The sequence below is a fragment of the Haliotis asinina genome, chromosome 14 (genome assembly GCF_037392515.1).
Source record: "Haliotis asinina isolate JCU_RB_2024 chromosome 14, JCU_Hal_asi_v2, whole genome shotgun sequence".
NCBI lineage: Eukaryota > Metazoa > Mollusca > Gastropoda > Lepetellida > Haliotidae > Haliotis > Haliotis asinina.
The window spans coordinates 7938899-7961675 of record NC_090293.1 but is presented as its reverse complement, the minus strand read 5'-3'; the positions used below and the strand labels follow the sequence as shown (position 1 = coordinate 7961675).

The following is a 22777-nucleotide window of genomic DNA, read 5'->3' as shown; positions in this document are numbered from 1 at the left end:
CTGTGGAAGAGGAAGAGTGAGGGTCCGAAATGTTGGGGCTAATCAGCTTCATATAAATAAAGAGTCCACAATGAACGTTTTATTTAGTAAATCAGTTATTGTGCTTGAAATAATTTCTTAAATGAACCTCAGTATGTTGCACGATATCATATACAAGCTTAATTGCAACATCGTCCTGTAAACGGTTAACGTAATAATATGTAGTTTCCTGATGTATACATATCTTAATCGGTCTTACATGTGTCAACACTATATTTGCATGACGTGTTTGAGAACCATAGTCTCGAGTCAGTCTCGTAAACATATTCAATGTGCGTGCCACTCGGCCGTGACTAGATATTTGAGTATATCAGTATTCCATCCTATGAATGGCTGTAAGGACCAATCATCCTTCAAGCATACATACACACACACGGACACGCACACGTACACGTACACGCACACGCACACGCACACGCACACGCACACGCACACGCACACGCACATGCACACGCACACGCAAAATACATAGCACAATCAAAGAAGCGTATTTCAGTGTAAGCAAACAGTATTACGACTGAGCGATCTTGAACAATCGAAAATATGGAGTGCCTTGGGCTTTTATAGAGCACATAAATTCACAAAGTCGAGTTAAGATACGAAGGAGCACTGTGAATTTGTGTCAATGGACATGTCAGTGGAAGATTAATGGTATTAATATTTGTTATGCGAACGCTCCTCATGGGTTTATAAACACAAACCTGTCGTAAATACAACAGACAGTCCAACCAGGAAGTTCTGCAATGGGGGAATTATTGGTATTTCCTAGGACTCACGGGAGGTAATATTCTGAAACTCTATCCCTTGATAATAACAGTGATTGTGTAAAAGTTGGCGTCATAAATCATAACACTTGCCTGGCTATCGTTCAGAAAATCTTAAGTTAAATAAAAACACAAGTAATCAGTCTCTAAACGTTACTTCGCGGATCACTCGGAGGAACACATCTAAAACAGATTTTAAACTAAATATACTGAACCGCAAAAGAAACCTCACCGTACCAGAAATTTGGCAAGATATGTTTCATCTTAATTTTAATTATATTTTTGCACATTGCATGTGTTAGCTGGATCTGCTTCGTGACCAATGTTCAAGAAAAATAAGTTTCAGATTCTGTATTTGATACGAAAAAGATGTCAAAACGCAGTTACTAAATCTAAAGGAATGACGGGGCGAGTTGCTATGTGTGCGCATTTCATGAAAATGACATTACAGGTGTCAGTCTTGTAAGAAGAGCCACCGAACATTCACTGTTCGACAGAAGTGACATGCTATGATTATCAAGGGAACAGAGGAACCAAACTTTTCGAAGACTGAATGCTGGCCAGAGTCCAAGACTGTTATTGACTTTCGGATCGCACTGTCGCACCATTTTGATTTGTAATTGTCTTGTAAACATGTCTATTTTGAATCTTCCCGATAGTTATTATGTTATTTAGATGTGTTTGAATTAAACTGATTACCAATTTCGAAAAGGAAGTGACGTTTTGTTCCGGTTCAGTGTATAATTATTAAATTTTGGGTTTTTTTTTGTCAATTCATTCAGATACAAACAGATGAAAACGTACCGGTGAGTTGGATCATGTAGTCTCTTGTCTCATCATCTGTAACTTTGATCCTCCTGCCTCAGAATCGGGTTCGATTCCCGCTTCGGTACAATATTTTAAATTCTATTCTACTCACCTCCAAACCACCCTGTCATGGTATTTTTTTAACGTTTCAAGTCTCACTGTTATTATTTTGTGAGTGTGTTCAAGTCTGGTTGTATTGCCGTATGATTGTTATTCAGAATGGCCAGGTTCGATTCGTGTTCGATATGTGTAAAGGAGTCACAAACAATCAGTAAATCACTCAGTCACCATGTATATAACTTTCACCGTCTCCGGCTACTGACACAAGCAGCCTTCACACGGACATCTACAGTTTGATAACAACAAATGTTATTACAATTTTAAGAGTTGTCAAACTCGCGTTTTTGACACGTCAAACGTGTTGTCAGATATTGACCGATACCACATTGTAGGTCTAGTTGACCAGACAACCAAACATCACGTGTCAATTTCCTTGACTGCAATTGCTTGTTTCTGAACGACCCATGTTTGACAACTCTTAACATGTCCAGAGAACATATAATATATGGTCTCTGACATATCAAAATGGAGTTTGACAACATCAAAAGTTTGACGGAAAGGATGGTGAGAGTAGAGACCGATCCTGTTTCTCGGGAACAGTTTGACAACTCTGAAATTGGTGTTGGTGGCTTGTTGTTGAGATGTTCACACGTTCCAGCTCGAGTTTGACAACTGTTGTCAAACCTTTTATTTTGCCTTGTGAAGGCCGCTTTACTTGACACGCTATATCATTGTAACCTGAATTCTGGTTTACTTCTACACATGCTTCACAACATGCTCTGTCATGTCACAGATGTTTCCTTGGTAACCTGTTTTACAGTCCTTCTCTTGTCAACTACCTGTTTCGAGTCATAGGGCAAAGTTCCAAAACGTGTGCTTATTTCGTCGTCAAAGTTCCTCGTGACTCGATGTCTTGAGGAGAAAAGGTCGCGAGTCGACTGTCACTCAACACAGAGTACCCTGTCAGTCAGGCCTCACCAGCCACGCCTATTTTACACACGGAATACTCACGAGACACACAAAACCCGCGAGCTCAAAGACAACGCTATTGCTCGGCAGTGGCAACATGGCTGCCAAGTACTTGCTTGGTGTTGCCGTCTGCTTTGCTGTCGTATCCAAATGCAGCTGTCAGGTAAGTTACACTATAACGTCTGAATCAGGACATTTTCCCGTTACGCCCGCACTGATGGAAGTGTTGAATTAACGAGGCTCTACACTATGTGTAATGTAATGTTATGTTACACGCATTGTTATATAATACGTGCGTGACATGCTTTCTGAATGGTTAGTGGAAAGAATAAGAATGGTTTTAGCAATATTCCATTGATTTCACTAGGGAGACCAGATATGGGCTTCATACATCATACCCAAGTTGGGAATCGATCCCAGGTCTTCGGTGTGACGAACGGACGCTTTAATGACAAGACTACCTAACACCCCAAATTACTAGAAGTGATGCAGCCGAACGACACACACACCATCACATGCTGCCTATTTAATTATAGCTGCAGCTAGTTAACAATGAAGTTATGAAACGACAGTCATCATGTGACCAATGCTATGAACAACATCCCTCGCCGTTGTGTATGATGAAATGCCATCAACACTGTCAGAGAGATTGATCACCCAATCAAACGAGTCGTCTTGGTAGGTTGTTCGTGGTCGGTTCTTGTGGAAAATCGTAAAGGTTGTAGTCCCATTGGCCAGTGATGTACTGCTTTTGAAGCTCTGGTTGTCACCTGCGTACCCGTGGTCACTCAGACTGAACCTGTCGGCATCTGTTTGGGCTTCCCTGTCACACATGTCCTGTTAAATTGTATCACTGTTCGCACTGGTCTTAATCCTACCCACTTTGTTCCAGCGCACCTGCAGTTTGGCTGCTGGTCGGCTTCCAGTATCTGTCAGATACTGCACGGATGAAGACGGCCGACAGGTACCTTTAAATCTGCAATCTGCACTCCCCAGCCGCAGCACGTGCAGAGTTACCTGCCTTGAGGATGCAGAGTTACGGTTCCTGATCTGTGACGACGGGAGATGGCATATGACACCCAATCTATGCAATGGTGAACATGTTTTTGCACGTATCGAACCCCCAGTTGGACAGCGTAGTCCGGTTGTCAATAATCACAATATCAGGCGCAGTCAGGCGTTTGTGGTCGGATTATGTTTTCTTAGCATCCATAAAAGGCACTGTGTTGCAAACCTCTAAACCTAATCCTAACCAAAGTGATGGTAGCATCCATGCAGGTGCCCTCCAGCAGAGGCGAATAGGTCCCCTTGCCTTCAAGTATACCGAGCTTATTATTCCAAGAGAACAGGTCACCCTTGCCCTCTTGCAAACCGAGCTGTTTGTTCCAGGAGAATAGGTCACCCTTGCCCTTTAGCAAACCGAGCTGTTTGTTCCAGGAGAATAGGTCACCCTTGCCATCTAGCAAACCGAGCTGTTTGTTCCAGGAGAATAGGTCACCCTTGCCCTCTAGCAAACCGAGCTGTTTGTTCCAGGAGAATAGGTCACCCTTGCCCTTTAGCAAACCGAGCTGCTTGTTCCAGGAGAATAGGTCACCCTTGCCATCTAGCAAACCGAGCTGTTTGTTCCAGGAGAATAGGTCCCCTTGCCTTCAAGCATACCGAGCTTATTATTCCAAGAGAACAGGTCACCCTTGCCCTCTTGCAAACCGAGCTGTTTGTTCCAGGAGAATAGGTCACCCTTGCCCTCTAGCAATCCGAGCTCTTTGTTCCAGGAGAATAGGTCACCCTTGCCCTCTAGCAAACCGAGCTGCTTGTTCCAGGAGAATAGGTCACCCTTGCCATCTAGCAAACCGAGCTGTTTGTTCCAGGAGAATAGGTCACCCTTGCCCTCTAGCAATCCGAGCTCTTTGTTCCAGGAGAATAGGTCACCCTTGCCCTCTAGCAAACCGAGTTGTTTGTTCCAGGAGAATAGGTCACCTTTGTCCTCTAGCATACCGAGTTGTTTGTTCCAGGAGAATAGGTCACCTTTGTCCTCTAGCATACCGAGTTGTTTGTTCCAGGAGAATAGGTCACCTTTGTCCTCTAGCATACCGAGCTGTTTGTTCCAGGAGAATAGGTCACCCTTGCCCTCTAGCAAACCGAGTTGTTTGTTCCAGGAGAATAGGTCACCTTTGTCCTCTAGCATACCGAGTTGTTTTTTCCAGGAGAATAGGTCACCTTTGTCCTCTAGCATACCGAGTTGTTTGTTCCAGGAGAATAGGTCACCTTTGTCCTCTAGCATACCGAGTTGTTTGTTCCAGGAGAATAGGTCACCTTTGTCCTCTAGCATACCGAGTTGTTTGTTCCAGGAGAATAGGTCACCCTTGCCCTCTAGCAAACCGAGCTCTTTGTTCCAGGAGAATAGGTCACCCTTGCCCTCTAGCAAACCGAGTTGTTTGTTCCAGGAGAATAGGTCACCTTTGTCCTCTAGCATACCGAATTGTTTGTTCCAGGAGAATAGGTCACCTTTGTCCTCTAGCAAACCGAGCTGTTTGTTCCAGGAGAATAGGTCACCTTTGTCCTCTAGCATACCGAGTTGTTTGTTCCAGGAGAATAGGTCACCTTTGTCCTCTAGCATACCGAGCTGTTTGTTCCAGGAGAATAGGTCACCTTTGTCCTCTAGCATACCGAGTTGCTTGTTCCAGGAGAATAGGTCACCTTTGTCCTCTAGCATACCGAGTTGTTTGTTCCAGGAGAATAGGTCACCTTTGTCCTCTAGCATACCGAGTTGTTTGTTCCAGGAGAATAGGTCACCTTTGCCCTCTAGCAAACCGAGTTGTTTGTTCCAGGAGAATAGGTCACTTTTGTCCTCTAGCAAACCGAGTTGTTTTTTCCAGGAGAATAGGTCACCTTTGTCCTCTAGCATACCGAGTTGTTTGTTCCAGGAGAATAGGTCACCTTTGTCCTCTAGCATACCGAGTTGTTTGTTCCAGGAGAATAGGTCACCTTTGTCCTCTAGCATACCGAGTTGTTTGTTCCAGGAGAATAGGTCACCTTTGTCCTCTAGCATACCGAGTTGTTTGTTCCAGGAGAATAGGTCACCTTTGTCCTCTAGCATACCGTGTTGTTTGTTCCAGGAGAATAGGTCACCTTTGTCCTCTAGCATACCGAGTTGTTTGTTCCAGGAGAATAGGTCACCTTTGTCCTCTAGCATACCGAGCTGTTTGTTCCAGGAGAATAGGTCACCCTTGCCCTCTAGCAAACCGAGCTGTTTGTTCCCGGAAAATAGGTCACCCTTGCCCTCTAGCAAACCGAGTTGTTTGTTAAAGGAGAATAAGTCACCTTTTTCCTCTAGCATACCGAGTTGTTTGTTCCAGGAGAATAGGTCACCTTTGTCCTCTAGCATACCGAGCTGTTTGGTCCAGGAGAATAGGTCACCTTTGTCCTCTAGCATACCGAGTTGTTCGTTCCAGGAAAATAGGTCACCTTTGTCCTCTAGCATACCGAGTTGTTTGTTCCAGGAGAATAGGTCACCTTTGTCCTCTAGCATACCGAGTTGTTTGTTCCAGGAGAATAGGTCACCTTTGTCCTCTAGCATACCGAGTTGTTTGTTCCAGGAGAATAGGTCACCCTTGCCCTCTAGCAAACCGAGCTGTTTGTTCCAGGAAAATAGGTCAACCTTGCCCAGATCTACCTAGTTAGCATTCCGTTGTCTTTATTGCCAACATTGTATTTTAACTCAATGATTCAAACACTGTAATCACAACTTTCTAAGATGCTTCGTTGAACAATCAAAGGGTGCCGACAGTACATTATCAGATGATATGTGCACTTTTTTGCATTGCGCAATAATGTGTTGGCGCCACTGCGCTATTCTAGTCTGCCCTCTATTAATCCAACACTTTGGCATTACGTCACAAAGAAATCGACATCAAGGTGCATGTCAGTTGTCATCGCCTCGCACAGCCTCCTACCATAAACTACCTCGTTGCATCCCGTGTTTTGGTTTACACTTGCGTCATCTAGCTAACGTCAATGTGTGAAGATTAAATCTGTGATCAAAGAAATACAGTTTGTCCTGCCACAATACATAGTTTAATAAAGCACACTTTATTACACCATACATGATGGTAGAGTGAACCGTATTTCTTACATAACATATTTCATATTTTCTTCTAGGTATGACAGATGTTCAACTGGTACCAAGGCATCGTCAAAAACGATTCTGGTTCGTTGTATCACTATTTCTGGGGTGGTGGGGAGGATCAAGATCAGGCCCCCCTCCAGGTAATTTAACTCTTTCTTCACTCTGAGTAAATGCTTCGTTATCATGACATTCAGTTAATAACTAAAGTAACGCTTTTATGATTATTTGTGGTGTCGTGAAGTTCTCATTTCGTCAGAGACGTCCTTTAGGCTGCATAAAAATATTTAAATGTTTCTGGGCACATTTGTTTTGAAAACTGACGAGGGCAATAGGCCTTTTTAAAAACACTTTGATAGAAAAAAAAGTGACGAGTGAGGAACATGTTTTTATTTCTTTTTCTGTTAGAAATACAGCTTCGGAAATTTAGCACCTGTTAATCAGTTGTAGATTCAGTCACACTCTTTCGTACAGACACTCATTCTTATAGTGCACAAATGGACGATCGGGACGCAGCTAAGTCAAATTATTTTCCTTGAAAGGCAATAAAATATTGTTACGCGCACAAATATAAGTGCCCGAGAAACATTTCACTTTTTTAATTTAGCCTTATGATAGTTATGTAGTTATCAGATTAATTCAACTTTCACAACATATGTCATATTTGGGATTTCACTTTCTCAGTAAAGTACAAATTCTAGTACTTTTTTTGGTTGAGTCCCATCCAGGATTCGAACCCGCACCCTCAGAGTCAGGCACCTAATCGCCAGCACACAATGTCAGCCGCCTAGCCCGCTCAGCCACCGCGAATTGTTTGTGTGCTGGCGATTAGGACTCTGGGGGTGCGGGTTCGAATCGGCGTGGGCTTACTCGCGACCAGACGCCGACAGCCCTTGACACAAAGTTTAAAGAGGCCAACTCGTCAGCTATTTTCATCGTAACACCACCACCACCACCATCACCACCACCAAAGTCTCAATCATACATTTTACACGTTTTGATATACATGTTCGTTGTAAGTTTCATAAATGTTTGAGCTAGATGGGAGTGAAACTAAGTTTGGCTGTAAAACCTTCATTTTTGGCAATACCCGGGCCTGAACCATCCTCGTATGAACTGGTTGACAGTAATTATTTCAACACACTCGGTACTTCTTCAACGCGATTCAAGGTTGCTCGCAAAATTGACAGGAGTGTTGTTCGTTATGCGCATGCGCAGTAGAGATCAAATTTCGCTCAAATGGAAATGTTGAAGTCTTGTAGTCTTTCGTTGCCGTTTTTGCTGTTCCATTATGTTTATGTTGATATTTCCACGATTAATCAATAGTTTTCTACGTTTCTCTGCTCAGTGGGAACGCATTCTTTGATAGGCCTGATAACACAACCTGACGGTCGTCTTGCCCTTAAAGATATATTGCTCAACACCAGATGAGATGCTAAGGATTATTCATTTTATCCATTACAACAATACCAATATTGTGTACAAACTGCAATACATAATAGCAGGGAAATAGTTAACAGGGAAATCCTACAATGCTGCTGTACACTAGGTTACATGTGCTTTGTGTATACTAAATAGCATATTAAGTAACTTCCCTTATTATTGAGAAAGGCTTGTAAAAAAATTATATGAAAACTATCAGATTAGTATTGAACCCTTTTGGAAAATAACTATGTAGACTAAAGTGTCATTCATTAGATGCTCTCAGCATTTAAAGCGACAACTGAGCCACGATTGCCCCCTTGTCGTGTAGTTAGGACGCCAAGATCGCTCCTCTTTCCAAATACATCGGATTTCAGACATTTTCCAAATGCATGCGAGTTGCTTTCTACACAGTATATATCGCTTGTGATTTCAGGATACACGAGGAAACATGTGCGAAACGAAAATGACTTAAGACTGTGACTCCCTCTTATCTTCGGATGCAGTGTCTAATGCAGTTGTTTCAATTTTTCTGACTGAAATGAAATACAAACACTCTGAGGCACCTAGAATTATTTGGAATTTTACGGGCACGAATTGGTCGCCTTATAAACAATTAACTGACAGCATATCGCTGTACTTAGCCCCATGGCGATTGTCACTCGTGCAGATCATTGCCAACGTTGCCTCAGATAACGACTGATTGCCGTAGATCACTGCAGATGGTCCCGGCGATTACCCAGACTGACACCCCCATCGCAAAGTGTTTTCTGTAAAACGTTTAGCAACTTAGGTTTACTTTACGGGGAATGAATCATACACGAGAGGTCCGTGAAGATCCGTGTTAGAGTTGACCTTCATCAACCCACCTAACGGGATCAGGTGTTCACACAAGCTGACTTGTTCGACACTTGTCATCAGTAGCGCAGATAAATGCTCATGCTGTTGATCAGTGGATTTTCTGGACCGGATTCTATTATTCACAGAACGCCGTCATATAGCTGGAATATTGCTGAATGCTGAGTTAAACAACAACCAACCACACATGAGTAGAAGAAGTAAACTGTTTACGGGGGAAGTAATTTTCTACACTTGTTTACAGACCGATCTCCTCCAGTGGTCACCTGTCCAATGGACATCCATAAGTTTTCAGACCCAATACAAACAAGCACGAAGGTGTACTGGAACGACAACGACGCTTCAGCCCACGACAGCAAAGATGGACGCGTTCCGTAAGATTTCTGCTCAGCTTTTTTGGAAGTGTCACTCTAACTTCATGTCTTGCTTTAATTAAGAAATTCAAGAAAGACTGTTTTACGGTGCAGTGTCATACATCCTGACGTGTTTGTCTAGAAATGTTTCGAGATAAAAAACCCTTAGTTTGTTATTAGTCAACTGGGCAACATGCTAGTTTTCATTCTGACCGCATGTGGATAACCGACTGCCCACATGTCAAGACCAGTTACGGCAACACCACCACCCCGACCCACACCACCGACACCAGGGTCCTACGTCTCGGTCACATATAGGGGCCCTGAACGTTCCACTTCATCTAACAAAATTGGCCTTGTGTACATGAGTAAGTGAGTTTAGTTTTGAACCGCTTTTAGCAATATGCCAACAATACAGCGGAGTACCCATGTGGGAAATCGAACCCGGTGACGAGCGAACTCGTTAACCATTAGGCCACCCCACCGCCTCTTTTCCACATGAGGTCTGAAGGTAACCCTATTCAGCCCACATTATACGTTTGTTTATACCACAGGGTAAAACGGGCGAGCAGGAAGCAGTCCGGTTACTTGTTTGGTGAAGGACGTACGCCCATCAGCTACACAGCCAGAGACAATGCAGGGAACATGGGGACTTGTGTGATGACGGTCACTGTGACAAGTAAGTCCTACGCGCGCTGTCATGAACTGTTAATCAGCGATAAAGATGAAAGTTAAGATTAGTAGGCATTAGTGCTATAATTTAATTCAGATGTACGCGAGTAAGTCTACCCGTAAGTCTGTAAGTCCTGGATAGTTTTAGAATATCAAATCTGACTGATCCTTGCGCGTCAGGAGACACCCACATCTTTGACCTGTGACCTGTTTAGTCGGGCCTCTGGTTCACATGTCAACAATATACAATGCTTCGTGTGATATGACCAGAGTTTGTGTTTTCTGCAGCCATCAGATGTTCACCTGGACCAAGTAAGACCTTCAGGAACGGTTATTATGTCTGCCACCCAAGCGCCGACTTCGTATACGGTACCAGATGCAGCTACGGCTGTTACTATGGTTACAAGATAAAGGGTTCAAAGCACAGAGAATGCTTGCAAAGTGGCAAATGGTCAACGGCGATAGAGCCGACCTGTGAACGTAAGCGTTACATCAAATCGTTTATCATATGATGAACGAATTTTTGTCCAAGATTTCTTTATCGTATTGTTTCTGTGAACTGACAAATACTTCAGTATTCACCATAGCCTCGCTTCCCCAAAGATACAATATGCATAATGTGTGTCAAAAATAGTAACTGAGTTATTGACACAAGAAAATAGCAAATAGATACTACAAGTGACCTTTGTGAACACAAGAATCCATGAACAGCGCACCACTTTTAATTTGTTGTCAGTAACTCGAGCTGTGAACCAAATATTTCGCTACCCGTGTGCACGTAAAAAAATATATATATTCTTCATATTACAGCTGTCACGTGTCCACCGCAAACCATTGCACCTGACGCCACGTTTATTTGCACTGATGGCTCAAACTTCAAGAGCGCATGTTCCTACACGTGTAGAACCGGATATGACGTAAAACCTGGAAAGTCACGTGTCAGAGTCTGTGCGTATGATGGCCAATGGCGTGGTGCCGTCCCGAAATGTATAGGTGAGTAGATTCAAAACATCTTTTGACAAAGAACATAGTGAATGATTTCTTCTCTAACACCTCCCTCTCCTTCTTACTGTCACGTTTTAACAACCTGTTAGAATTCTGTCTTACTACCCTATCCATTTCGTCGCTTCTCGTGACATGGTCCGAACAATATCATACCAACGATAAGTTCCTCGAATACGATGACTCTCATTCCGTCCAGGTCACAGTTGCTTGTTCCATCAGATGGCCTATTGTAATCACATGGGGTTATTTTCGTGTATGCTTTAGATTCCGAACCTCCCAAGTTCACCAGCTGCCCAAGTGTGGTGACGTATTACACAGAAAGGAGTTCCTCTCTGGGGTTCGTGGACTGGGATGTTCCCACAGTCACGGACAACAGCGGAGAGTCCATCACACCCACACAGACCTCTGGTATATCTACTACAGAATACCATCCTGTGGCGGTTTATGACATCGTTTACACTGCAGCTGACAGCGAAGGAAACAAAGCCAGAGAATGCAAGTTCAAGGTCGTCGTCAAAGGTAGAACCAGAGAGGGGCCCATGTTCGGTTTAAAGTAGGTTTATCGAACCTTCGAACTTATGTTATTGGGGTATTGCATACATGTATTTATGTCATGAGCTTGCGACAAGTTCAACTATAAATCTAGTTTTGATATCTTGTCGATCTGTTTACTGGATTTGTTTCTTAGCAGACTCGTTTTTGCACTAACTCTGAAAACAGACCTGTGACCTTACTTTATCATTATTTGTCAGTCATGTCTGTGTGAAATATACATCACTCATTGTTTCATCTTGTTCAGAACACCCGTACGTAGTAATTTAGTACACTTTGCACACACAAAATGCAAAAGAGTGTCCGTATTTTCAGAACTGAAATGTTTCGCCCAGTACCCGCTGCCCTACATGCGGGTGGACTGTCCAAACGGCTACCGGCATGGGTCTACCTGCAGCTTCAGCTGCACCGGTAACTACATCTTAGAGGGTGCAAAAGAGGCAACATGTGAATTAGCCTCTAACGACGGAATATCATACGCATACTGGGACATGTCCACACAACCCTCATGCAGTAGTGAGTAAGCGTCTGTATATTAGAGGTGGCCATCGAACGAAAATTTTGAGAGCTGCATTATCTTCAAAACAGCTTTCGCTATGTTGACCACCCACGTACTTACTTGTGTTTGGGTTTTCCATTATGACGAAAATTTATTCAGAATTTCTGAATAAAGTCACGTAAAGTTAGAAATGTTTAAATTTCAGTCCATATTTTGTGATCTTTAGATGGATATATTTGTGTTTGCTATTTTCCAAAAGCTCTGTCAATATGGTATGAATGTTCCTGGTTTACCAGCATCAAATTATACCATATAGGAAGGTATAGTAATGTGGGCCGTTGACATACAACACTCTGAATATCTGCCACTGTCGTTTTATTTTGTCACGTGAATTGTTAACATTAAACATTTGAATCACGTCTTGGACGTGATGAGCGAACGTATTAACTACAGGACTGCCTCACTGCCTCTACACGTCATTCAGACCCGTCAGCGACCCATGCTTGCCATAAACGGCGACTATGCATGTCCCAAGAGACGACTAACGGGATCGTATGGTCAGACTCGCTGATTTGATTGACACATGTCATCTGTATTGAGTTATTATTTGTCAATTCATCATTCTCACTTTGTGACAGACTAATTGAAAGAATAACAAATTGGTTGCAGGGTTGGAAACTTGTCCCGACTTAACGTCACCTCACAATGGAGCTTTGGCATGTGACATATGGGAAGATGGCCATTTTTGTCAGATGCAGTGTTCGAAAGGAACCGACCTGACCAGGTCTACAGCATTCTACGGGAATTTAATGGTATGTGTGGAATCTGGTGATTGGAAGATTAATCATCGTACTATTGACGACCCACTTCCAGGTTGTACAAGTAAGTTTGCCATCCATATTTCATTTAATACACATGTCTCCTTTGCAACACTCAAATATCTTCATAATATTTTGATACAAACGTTTTAATATGCATATAGATATTTTACGTACTTCAGAAAATAACATTTTAGAACATATAATAGCTAACAGAGCTATTTGAAGTGACAAACATATATTATTAGAATTATCCGTGATTCGATACAAAATGAAAGGAATGACCAAATTAGGACTACCGCCGTATACGGCAAAACATTAATGCCAAACTTATTGACGTCGTCATAAACATCTGCTCACAGAATCTAGAAGACCGAGTGACACAGTAATGCCAGTACATTTCTATTACGATGGTCAATGCACGGAGAACGGTACCCAAGAGCAAATAAAAACAAACTTCGTGGAAGTTTTCAATCAGAGTCCTTTCCGAGAAACTATCGGATCTACTGGGAGGACGACTGTCAATGTCAAGGTAAGGGACGTCATAATTAAGAACAGTATTCCCCTATCTGATACACACAAAGAAATCTATTACTTTAAATCATTAAGGGCCCTCGGGTAGCCTAGTTGTTAAAGGGTTCACTCGTCAACCCGAAAATCCTGGGTCGATTCCCAACATGTGTACAATGTGTGAAGTCCATTCGTGGTGTTCACCTCTGGGAAATTGCTGTGATATTGCTAAAGGAGGATAAAACCAAACTCACTCACTTACTTAATTCATTAAGCGTGTTATAGTGATTAGCGTCTTCTACAAGCGTCTCGTATCGGCCATACCGTGCTATAACTGAAATTTGGTTAAAGGTGTGGTCAATCCAATTCGTCAATCTCTCTATGCTGACCCAGACATCACCTCCGGGTAAGAAAGCGAAGGGTAAGAATGTGCCACACAAACATGTGTACGCACAAGACGATTTCGTGGATCACGTGGTAGACTCGGAAACTTGGTTGATATCATGTCGTTGTTTCCATCGATGTGGGCCGTTGTCGATACGATCAGTCCCTGATTAGTCTGGACTAAGAATGAAGATTTTTATGGATATCAACTTCTTTATGAGAGAACACAACGTTTCGGAGTTACTCCTTCATCATTAAGCATTAACTCCGAAACGTTGTGTTCTCTCATAAAGAAGTTGATATCCATAAAAATCTTCATTCTTATGTATTTTCACTTCTAAATGACATTCAAAGACTAGTCTGGACTATTCCAGATATATGTCAGCGGCCTGTAAATACCAGAAAATCCAGTGACTGGCATAATTAGCATCAGTCAAAGTATTTTGGACACTTACAACTAATGCCATTAATCAAACAAGCCTGTCCACTCAACCATGTTAGTATCCTAGTTAGCTCAGACGAAAAACATGTGTTATTCAAATCCAATTCTATCTTTCACGGGATTTCATACATGTAACAGTTTGTTGATTATGCTTTGTTTGTTGACAAACAAACAAAACACTAACAAACCTTTTGTCTCATTTCTCTTATGATTTGCTTGATACCTTATTTTCTTAATTACTTACACGGTTGAACTTTTGACCTCAATGAAAGGTGACGTGCGGCTCTTCTGACCATGGGAGGCGAAAGCGAGAAACCCGTGTGACAACCCAAGTAGATATCCTCCTGGCCCTGGATGGCGACGCGTCAAGAGAGACCTTCAAGCAAGCAGAGACGACTCTTCTGAATCTGTACAGCCATATTATCGATGATATAAAGGGCGACAACTCTAAACTGTTTCATCAGCTCAGTCAGGAAGTCCGAACTGTGATGGAGGTAGGAAGGCCAACAGTTGACCTGGAGTGCCCGTCTCATACCTTCCCATCGTATACTACATACACCTGCGGTAAGTACATAATACATTTACTTTACACATCTTTAACATGAAGGTGGCCAAATTGGAATGATCGGGTCAAGAATTACCCATGAACAATGAGGACAAATACTTGTATTTGGGTTCACATGAAAGATATTAAATTAGGTGTATATTTTCACACATATTTTCTATTTTTAAGATTCTTATTGATACAAAAAATGCATTATGTTTTGACTCGAGCTTGGCGCGACACTGAACATTGCGTGTCATGACTATATGATCGTGATTCATGCTGATGATGTAGTTGGTATTTACATTTAGATATATTACAGCGAATTACGTGGCTTTGGTATGAGGTGTTGTCGCTTTCCCCTACATAGACTCGCTGTGCGAGTATACTGCATTGCTGAAACCTCTCAGACTTGCCGGTGACTGTACTACTGGGCATCACGACAGCCTATGTGTAAAACCTGAAAATGAAGCGTGCACAACACCTTTCCCAAATGTGTGCACGCCATTTCCTAAAAACTGTTTCCGTCGCTGTACAAATACCATATGTCTGAGGTCTTGGTTTACTCAGTTGTGTCTTGGTGTTTATATGTACCTGTTCTTCAGTACGTGTCAGTTACTGAACTTGTTTGACACCTATGAATACATTAAAACATCTAGGTATCATACGGTTTGGTTCTCAGGTCCTCTTGTCTTATTGCAGTCGGATGCGGTGAGGGTTTATACTACTCCGAGGAAGCCAACAGCTGCGAGGAATGTCCTACTGGAACCTACCAACCTGAGGCTGAAGGTCGTGGTTGTATCCAGTGTCCAGACGGAATGACAACCTTACAAAATAAGACTACAACCATCGATCGATGTCTTCGTAAGCCCTCTTTAAACTTACGAATATAAGATTCCATGTTGTTTTGAACAATATTCCCGTCATACTGGAGGCACCTAGATTGGCTTCACACGTGTCACGGGTCTTACCTTCAACAACTCATGCATAGGATGATGTCCAACATAGACACGTGATCGGATCGAAGTAGTGTTATAAGACATGATCATGCATGGGTTTCTGACCTTTCAAAAGAGACGCATCTCATCTCAGCTGACAGCCGCGACTGGGTCGACTGGACACCATCAGCGAATGCTTTTGGCATTCCAATAGCAGAATAGTCTGCTCTTAACTGAATCGTTTAATCTAACATTCAGTGAACACTATACGAACAGCAATAAAATGTAAAACGGTGTCAATTATTACTTTTGTGTTTCAGCAATGTGTGGACTTGGTCATTTCTCAGCAAATGGTGTTGAGCCTTGCTCACCGTGTGGTCAAGGACAGTACGCTGACCGCCTTGGTTCTACAGCATGTACACCCTGCTCGGGTAGCATGACCACGGTGTCCCAAGGTTCGGACAGTGTCACCTCTTGTCGACGTAAGTTAGGCACATCGCCATATGTTAAAACTCAAGGCAGACAATTTGGCTTTAGTGTAGCTGACATTGAATGTAAATCTTCGAAAATCTGCGAATCAAATGACGAATTATAAATGGCTGGGTTAGCCGTATCTCAACAAATCTGTGACGCTTCGAGAAACCTTCCTTGCAAAGAGCAGTTTGGAATATCTGTATCATATAAAGCAGAATCAGAAGAAATCGGGCGCATCTTTGTGTCCATAATATGCGCGAAAAAAGTTGTGCCCATAATATGCCGAAGACCGTTCACAGAAACTGTCTGTCTTAAATTCCTTTTGGTGAGTTGACATCCTTATGTTGACAGCGTTTGACGTGGCTATGTCTCCTTCCCAAACCGCCAATGTTCAGCTCAGAGTCGACACGGAAGGTTTTGAAATTCAAAACGAATTTGAGCTTCGGCTTTGGCTGATGTATCAATCAACAGGCGACGTCATCTCTCTGACATCTGGAGATAAGAGTATCTTGTCCATCTCCATCAGCTCCACATACGGAATGCAACTACAAGTTAACGGGTACGTCTTCAAAGAGTACTTGCGATAAATCAAATTTGGCAGGAATGAACGCTCTATCCCAAACGCTCTGAACCCAAAGTGGACCTCACATATTGTACGAGCGAACATTTAACATACGGGCTACCCTTGAATTTTAAAGTAAATGAACTTCGTCGTGTTCTCAAATGCAAATGCTAAATTGTGTTTAGCGATTGAATCCTTCCGGACACCCCACCTATCCTGATCACCCCCGTGACATATGTCTGTATACCTGTACATGTAATCATACGCCCCTTTTTACATTCTCTTGATTAATTCGGAAACTTATTAATCCGGACTATTTCACAGCTTCACTGTACCAAATAATATTAAAGGAATATTTTATTTCGTGTTTTGAACATATGCCACTTTACATTTACATATCGAAATGTGATCTGATAGAGAAATAGTAATTGTTTGGATAATCCATATTTGCTTTTAAAAGTGGAAACGTGATTGTTAATGAAACGCCGCGCTTTACACGTGATCAATATGAGCAATTTAAAATTGTGTGAATCTTAAATCGTTGGCATTTGTCGTAGGCATTTTGGAACAGTGTTTGTGTGACATATTTGTTACATTGTATATTCCTTGAGTTATGTAAACTGAAATAGCTCTCTAAAATAATTACATGGTTGTCAATCGAAAGTTAATCAACGACAACTTGACCATTGTCTTCATTGCCACCAACAATGAATCATTAGCTGCCTACAATTAGTTAGATAAAGGCCGGTTGACCACTGAAGCATGACATTGTGGATGAGGTGCGGGACTGCAGGCTAACTTCTGGACAAATACGTCACGTGACAGCCTGATCAGGACCCTAGGGTTAAATTAAGAATGCTTTGTGTGAGTCTTGACTTGACCCTCGGACAGCGGCTGGGCAGGTTGACTGACCATCGCCTCCCTAAATGCGCCTAGTCCCTGTTACAGCATCATGTAGTTGTATACCGGTTACATCATTAACCTTTAGCCTGCTGAATTAATTTCAGCATAAGGCGCTAATAAGAGGGTGGGTGATTTCAAACACTCAGTGCGTCACTAAAGAAGGGACAACTGAAAAAATATTCAGCTCATTAATACTACATACAAAAATAAACATTATTATCAAAAAATATCCAGATAATTTCAAACGTACAGATATTAATTACAAGACAAACATAAATAGAGTAAATTTTCCTGAATTTACCTGAATTACTCGATTGGTAGCCGGATGCGTTTTATACTAGGAACCGTATAAATTGTCCAATTATCGCAAACCGGTTTCAATATTCTTACTACTGATATTTCATAAGTATCTGACTTTAATTTCGTATATTTGTATCGGCAAATATCCGCGCGACGACAAATTAAAAAACAATTCTGAAAAAAAATAATCGAAAACGTTCGTCGTAAACAAATAATATTTTCGATGTCATGACAGGTCTTACTGAAATGGCACTATTACGTTTATTTAAACGTGTCATGTAATGAAAATAGCAGAATAAAATACATGATTCATAAGCATTCATGAGTGCAAATATCAAGTGTTATGGTTCATTAATTTTTGCACAAACCCACAAAAAGACGGTGTTAAATCGTGTTACGCATACGAAAAAACAAACATGGCGCGCTTCGTCGAACTCCTACATAAAATATAGCTTTTTTGGTCAGAAGAAAGATTACAGAACTCTTCTGTGTAAGACCTGGCGAAAGAGGGAGAATTTCTCATTCTACAAGTGTTCCATGTATCCTTTTCCGTTTAGTATGACGAAAGACGGACGAAAATTAAGATCGTGAAATCTAACTTGTTTTCTAGTAAGTGCAAAGGTCACCGGATGTGATGTCACAGACGGGGATTGCTTGATGAAATTCATTCGCTATTGAATATTAACAGAAAAGTTGGAGATATTTCGCCTGAATTTAGCACAAATAACTGTTTAAAGTGCTTAATCAGAGCTCATAGAATTTTCTTGGTGTATTTTTGACTATATAATTTGCACATAGCCGAACCAGTTTGACCTTGTATGCTCCCGTGACCCGGAAACAGTAGTCGATCAACACTGCAGATGCAAGTTTTTCAGTATCTTTCATTTGAATTTTTGTTCATATTAGGCACATTACTTTATTGTCCACTGAATATAAAGATAGCAAAGATATAATTCTGATGCATGTTGATCCCAGCTTATTGTTTTTTTCACATGGTCCAACACAGAAACGTGTACAAAGATCATTCTCAACAACAGGTGCGCGGATATGGGCGTGGCATTTGTGTTTCAAAATAACATTCATGCTTTTGTTTTTATGACGATGTAGTGTAGTAAGAACTGCAGTATACATGTTTTATAAACAAAAATATATTTTCAGTTATAGTTTCACATGAAATCGGAGATGATTTGATAAAAATTGCGTTCATATTACATGATTGGGAAAATTATATGCCTCACTTTAGAACAAGTTGAATTACATTCATAATTTTATGCAATGAATTAACGTTCTTGATGAATAATTACGATAGATTTGTCAATGCTTTATGTTTCATAACTGGTTACAACTTTAAATCTTTTCTAGTACTTTAATATGTTAAATGATATTAATAATATGACAATGATCAAATAGACAAAGGCAAAGACACTTAAAATCTGTCAATGCATTTGCAACGTGTAAATAACCAAATTTTAATTAATGTCTTGCAATAATGTGGAAAGCTGACAGTTTTGCACAATTTTTTATTACAACTACATGTATGCCATAAAATATATGGATAGATGTTACAAATTATTTTGTGTATTTTATTTCTTCATAATATCGTGCCAAAATGTACATCAAATACAAATGAGTGATGAGTTATTTTTGTTTTCAGCAGTACCACTTTGTTTGCTGAATTATTTTGAATCGCACATGACAAATAATGTCATTTATGTTGTTGAAGTAACAGTACATGTAAATTTATCAGAAAATGTTATCATTTGATAAAAAAGAAACCATATACATATAAGAAGTTATATTATCTCTGGTGAAAGTAAACATGCTTCATATTCTGTAAATATATATTATTCTACCTTATTGTCTTTTCCTGGGTTTAGGAGCAATGTCACAATATGAAATGGGTCTAATGAACTTTCAAGGATTGTTTCTGTTTGCTGAAGTGTCTGATGGTGATATACTCCAATTATTCAGTGTTCAATAGCCTAAACCATCATGAAACAAGAAACATGAAGAACAGTCTTCCTTGAATAACAAAATGCCAAGGACTGAGCAGTCTTCCGTTAAAGATCTGGAAGCATTTGATATATATGTCTTTGCCATATACACATGGCAATGAAAAAAATCCAAATTGAAATCTTAAAGAATAGCTCCAAACTGGACAACAAAAAACACTCACTGCAGAGCTCAGTATTAGGAAAAAAGAAATTTACTTGCCACCACATGATTACCTTGATGCCAAAGACTAACATAGGTTGCACCTCCTACTCAACACTTAATTATCTGTCACTTGTAGTTTTGATATTCCATATTCAAATCATCACTACGACAAAATTATTCTAGGTCTGGTATGATAATTTCATATTACTTCATGAAATTTCATCACAAGAAAAAAATGAGTCTGTCTTTCGATCACTGTCAGTGTAATCACTGCTCCAAGAGTTTGGATCATCAGTCTGTTTCCCAGATGAAGTCTGTTTTAACAGTAAAATATGAACATAGACAGTGTGCAAGTAGGTAAAAAGTATGGCCATAAACATGAGGTACATTTTGCAGTTCAGATTGCACTAGTGCAATATCTAAAAGCTGTATGGAACCACGGACTGAGCCACATGACATGATTTTTTTTATACAAATATGCACACACGTCAAACAATTTGATCTGAAACATTACCTGCATTATACTAGGTAGAATTAACTCCGAAAGCTCTGCTGTTTGGAGTAACAAAATAATTTCAATTTTGCTCCAAATTCGTAAACAAAAGATGTGATGTTTAGCTGTTTTAATGTCTAAAATAAATACTGATTCACAAAGACGATGACAGTTGTTTTCTAAGCAGTAATTAATTTTTATAAAAAACATTTACTGTACGTTACATTCTCACACTAGCTCTGGTTTCGTTCGTTTCTGCAAAAGCAAAAATGATTTTTTTTTCATGAGATCTTCAATCATCAAAATTGTACTTATTGTAACGATATACACAGAACAATATTCTGTTATTGTTACGACACACTGACAATTTATATGTCTCCCCGTGTCAGAACATTTTTTGAAAAAAATAGACCGCGAAAATCATCGACTTCGGATTTGCTAAACTAAAGATCAACACATCGACGGCTAACTTCAGGAGAAATACTACAACACAAGCAACAAATGACAACTGCTATTGAACACAACTAATAGTAAATGATTGAGGATGACTGAAAGGTAATTCTGGTGTATAGTATGGATCTTACGGGAATTTGAATCAGTTTAGAAAATGTATCAATGGTCGTTTTCCAACTCGTTCACATTTTACATCCACGAGTGCCATGCCGTGTACGTGCTTTGGTTTCATCAAGGGTGGGTACAATTACAAATATTGTGATACCGTTTCATGATCTGCATTATATAGGTATTGAGTCGTTTTCTTTCAATGTATATGTGTTCAGATTCTGCTTATGAACGCATATTTTCAAACATCCTTCGTATCTTGTCACTTAGAAAGACCGCGAGTTTGGCCACGCCCTTTCGGGTCACCAACGGCTGTCAACTTTGTGAATGTTGGAAGTTTATCAAACCAAATCAAAATAAAATCGCTAAATCTGGTAATTTCTGTGCAGAGGCAATAACATTTACCTATTTACACCGTGTAATTAATTCCAGATAAAATAATTGGATATGTCAAAAGGATGGCACATTTTCTTCGGCATCACGATACATGTGGAGTTGTTTGTTTACCGCCGTTGCCATGATCGTTTCTGTTCGTCCAATCGATGATATAACATTGAGATTGGTTTTGTTTATATTTATTTGAGCCGAAAGTTACTAATTTTTAGAAAATGGGAAACTTATGAGCTTTCTCTTCGTCAAGGAACAAAAAAAATCGACTAAACTATCAAAAAATATTTCATTATGAAGAAAATATTAGACTGGGTACCACACGGCGTGGTGCGCTTGAAGTCAACAATGGCCGTTATTTTCGACTGCGTGCCGAGAAATTCGGCGATCTCATTTTTAATTCGCGGGCGTTTCGTTTTAAGGTATATAAACGTATTGAACATTACATATTTAAAAAGGTGAGAATTAGTACATTCCATACATAATTCATATGACACGTAAATCCGACTCGTTGAATAATTATTGCAAGTTTTATTTGGAGGTGTCATTATCCTGCACTCCTGTCGAATGGGTTCGACGACAGCATTGAGAGGATTAATAAAGTGTTGTGGACCCACTGATGGACTTCTGTATGTGAAGAAACAGTATCCCATCAACAGCCAGGGCTACTTTCATGAGGATCGTGATTATTTTCGGGTCTTGTTATGTTAGATGTTTTGTGCATGAACAATGAACTTGTTGTTGAACAGTACAGTGATGGATGCGGTGGGCCTCAAGGCCAGGCAGTGGTATCAGATAGACGTTAGCTACATCAACCATCAACTCTCCGTCAGTGTGGATGGACTGAAGAGTCTCTCACATTCTGTATCTTTTGATGCTAACGACGCTCAATACATTTTGGTTTCCATGGGTGGTAAGTCTATTTTTGGTCATTTTACCTAATGTTTTGTATGGATCAAAGGCGTCCACACATACATACCCAACGTACGAGAGAGAGAGAGAGAGAGAGAGAGAGAGAGAGAGAGAGAGAGAGAGAGAGAGAGAGAGAGAGAGAGAGAGAGAGAGAGAGAGAGAGAGAGAGAGAGAGAGAGAGAGAGAGAGAGAGAGAGAGAGAGAGAGATGTAAGGTTGATCACTGGTATAGATATGTACGTTGATTGCTACAACACATCTGTAAGTTGA

The 22777-nt window shown here is 40.7% G+C and overlaps 1 protein-coding gene across 1 annotated transcript in view; it reads left to right on the top strand.

The window, feature by feature from the left end:
• Positions 1 to 2711: 2711 nt before the first annotated feature.
• LOC137261660 (sushi, von Willebrand factor type A, EGF and pentraxin domain-containing protein 1-like) overlaps positions 2712 to 22777 on the top strand; it is a 29849-nt gene continuing 9783 nt past the window's right edge. The window contains exons 1-16 of the mRNA XM_067799437.1: positions 2712 to 2802; positions 3532 to 3733; positions 6798 to 6905; positions 9287 to 9416; positions 9950 to 10074; positions 10356 to 10547; positions 10878 to 11060; positions 11337 to 11591; positions 11940 to 12140; positions 12793 to 13005; positions 13304 to 13473; positions 14550 to 14841; positions 15524 to 15685; positions 16080 to 16241; positions 16585 to 16792; positions 22346 to 22509. Of these exons, the coding sequence (XP_067655538.1) occupies positions 2737 to 2802; positions 3532 to 3733; positions 6798 to 6905; positions 9287 to 9416; positions 9950 to 10074; positions 10356 to 10547; positions 10878 to 11060; positions 11337 to 11591; positions 11940 to 12140; positions 12793 to 13005; positions 13304 to 13473; positions 14550 to 14841; positions 15524 to 15685; positions 16080 to 16241; positions 16585 to 16792; positions 22346 to 22509 (2833 nt within the window). The 5' untranslated portion in view covers positions 2712 to 2736. The remainder of the gene's footprint in view (positions 2803 to 3531; positions 3734 to 6797; positions 6906 to 9286; positions 9417 to 9949; positions 10075 to 10355; positions 10548 to 10877; positions 11061 to 11336; positions 11592 to 11939; positions 12141 to 12792; positions 13006 to 13303; positions 13474 to 14549; positions 14842 to 15523; positions 15686 to 16079; positions 16242 to 16584; positions 16793 to 22345; positions 22510 to 22777) is intronic.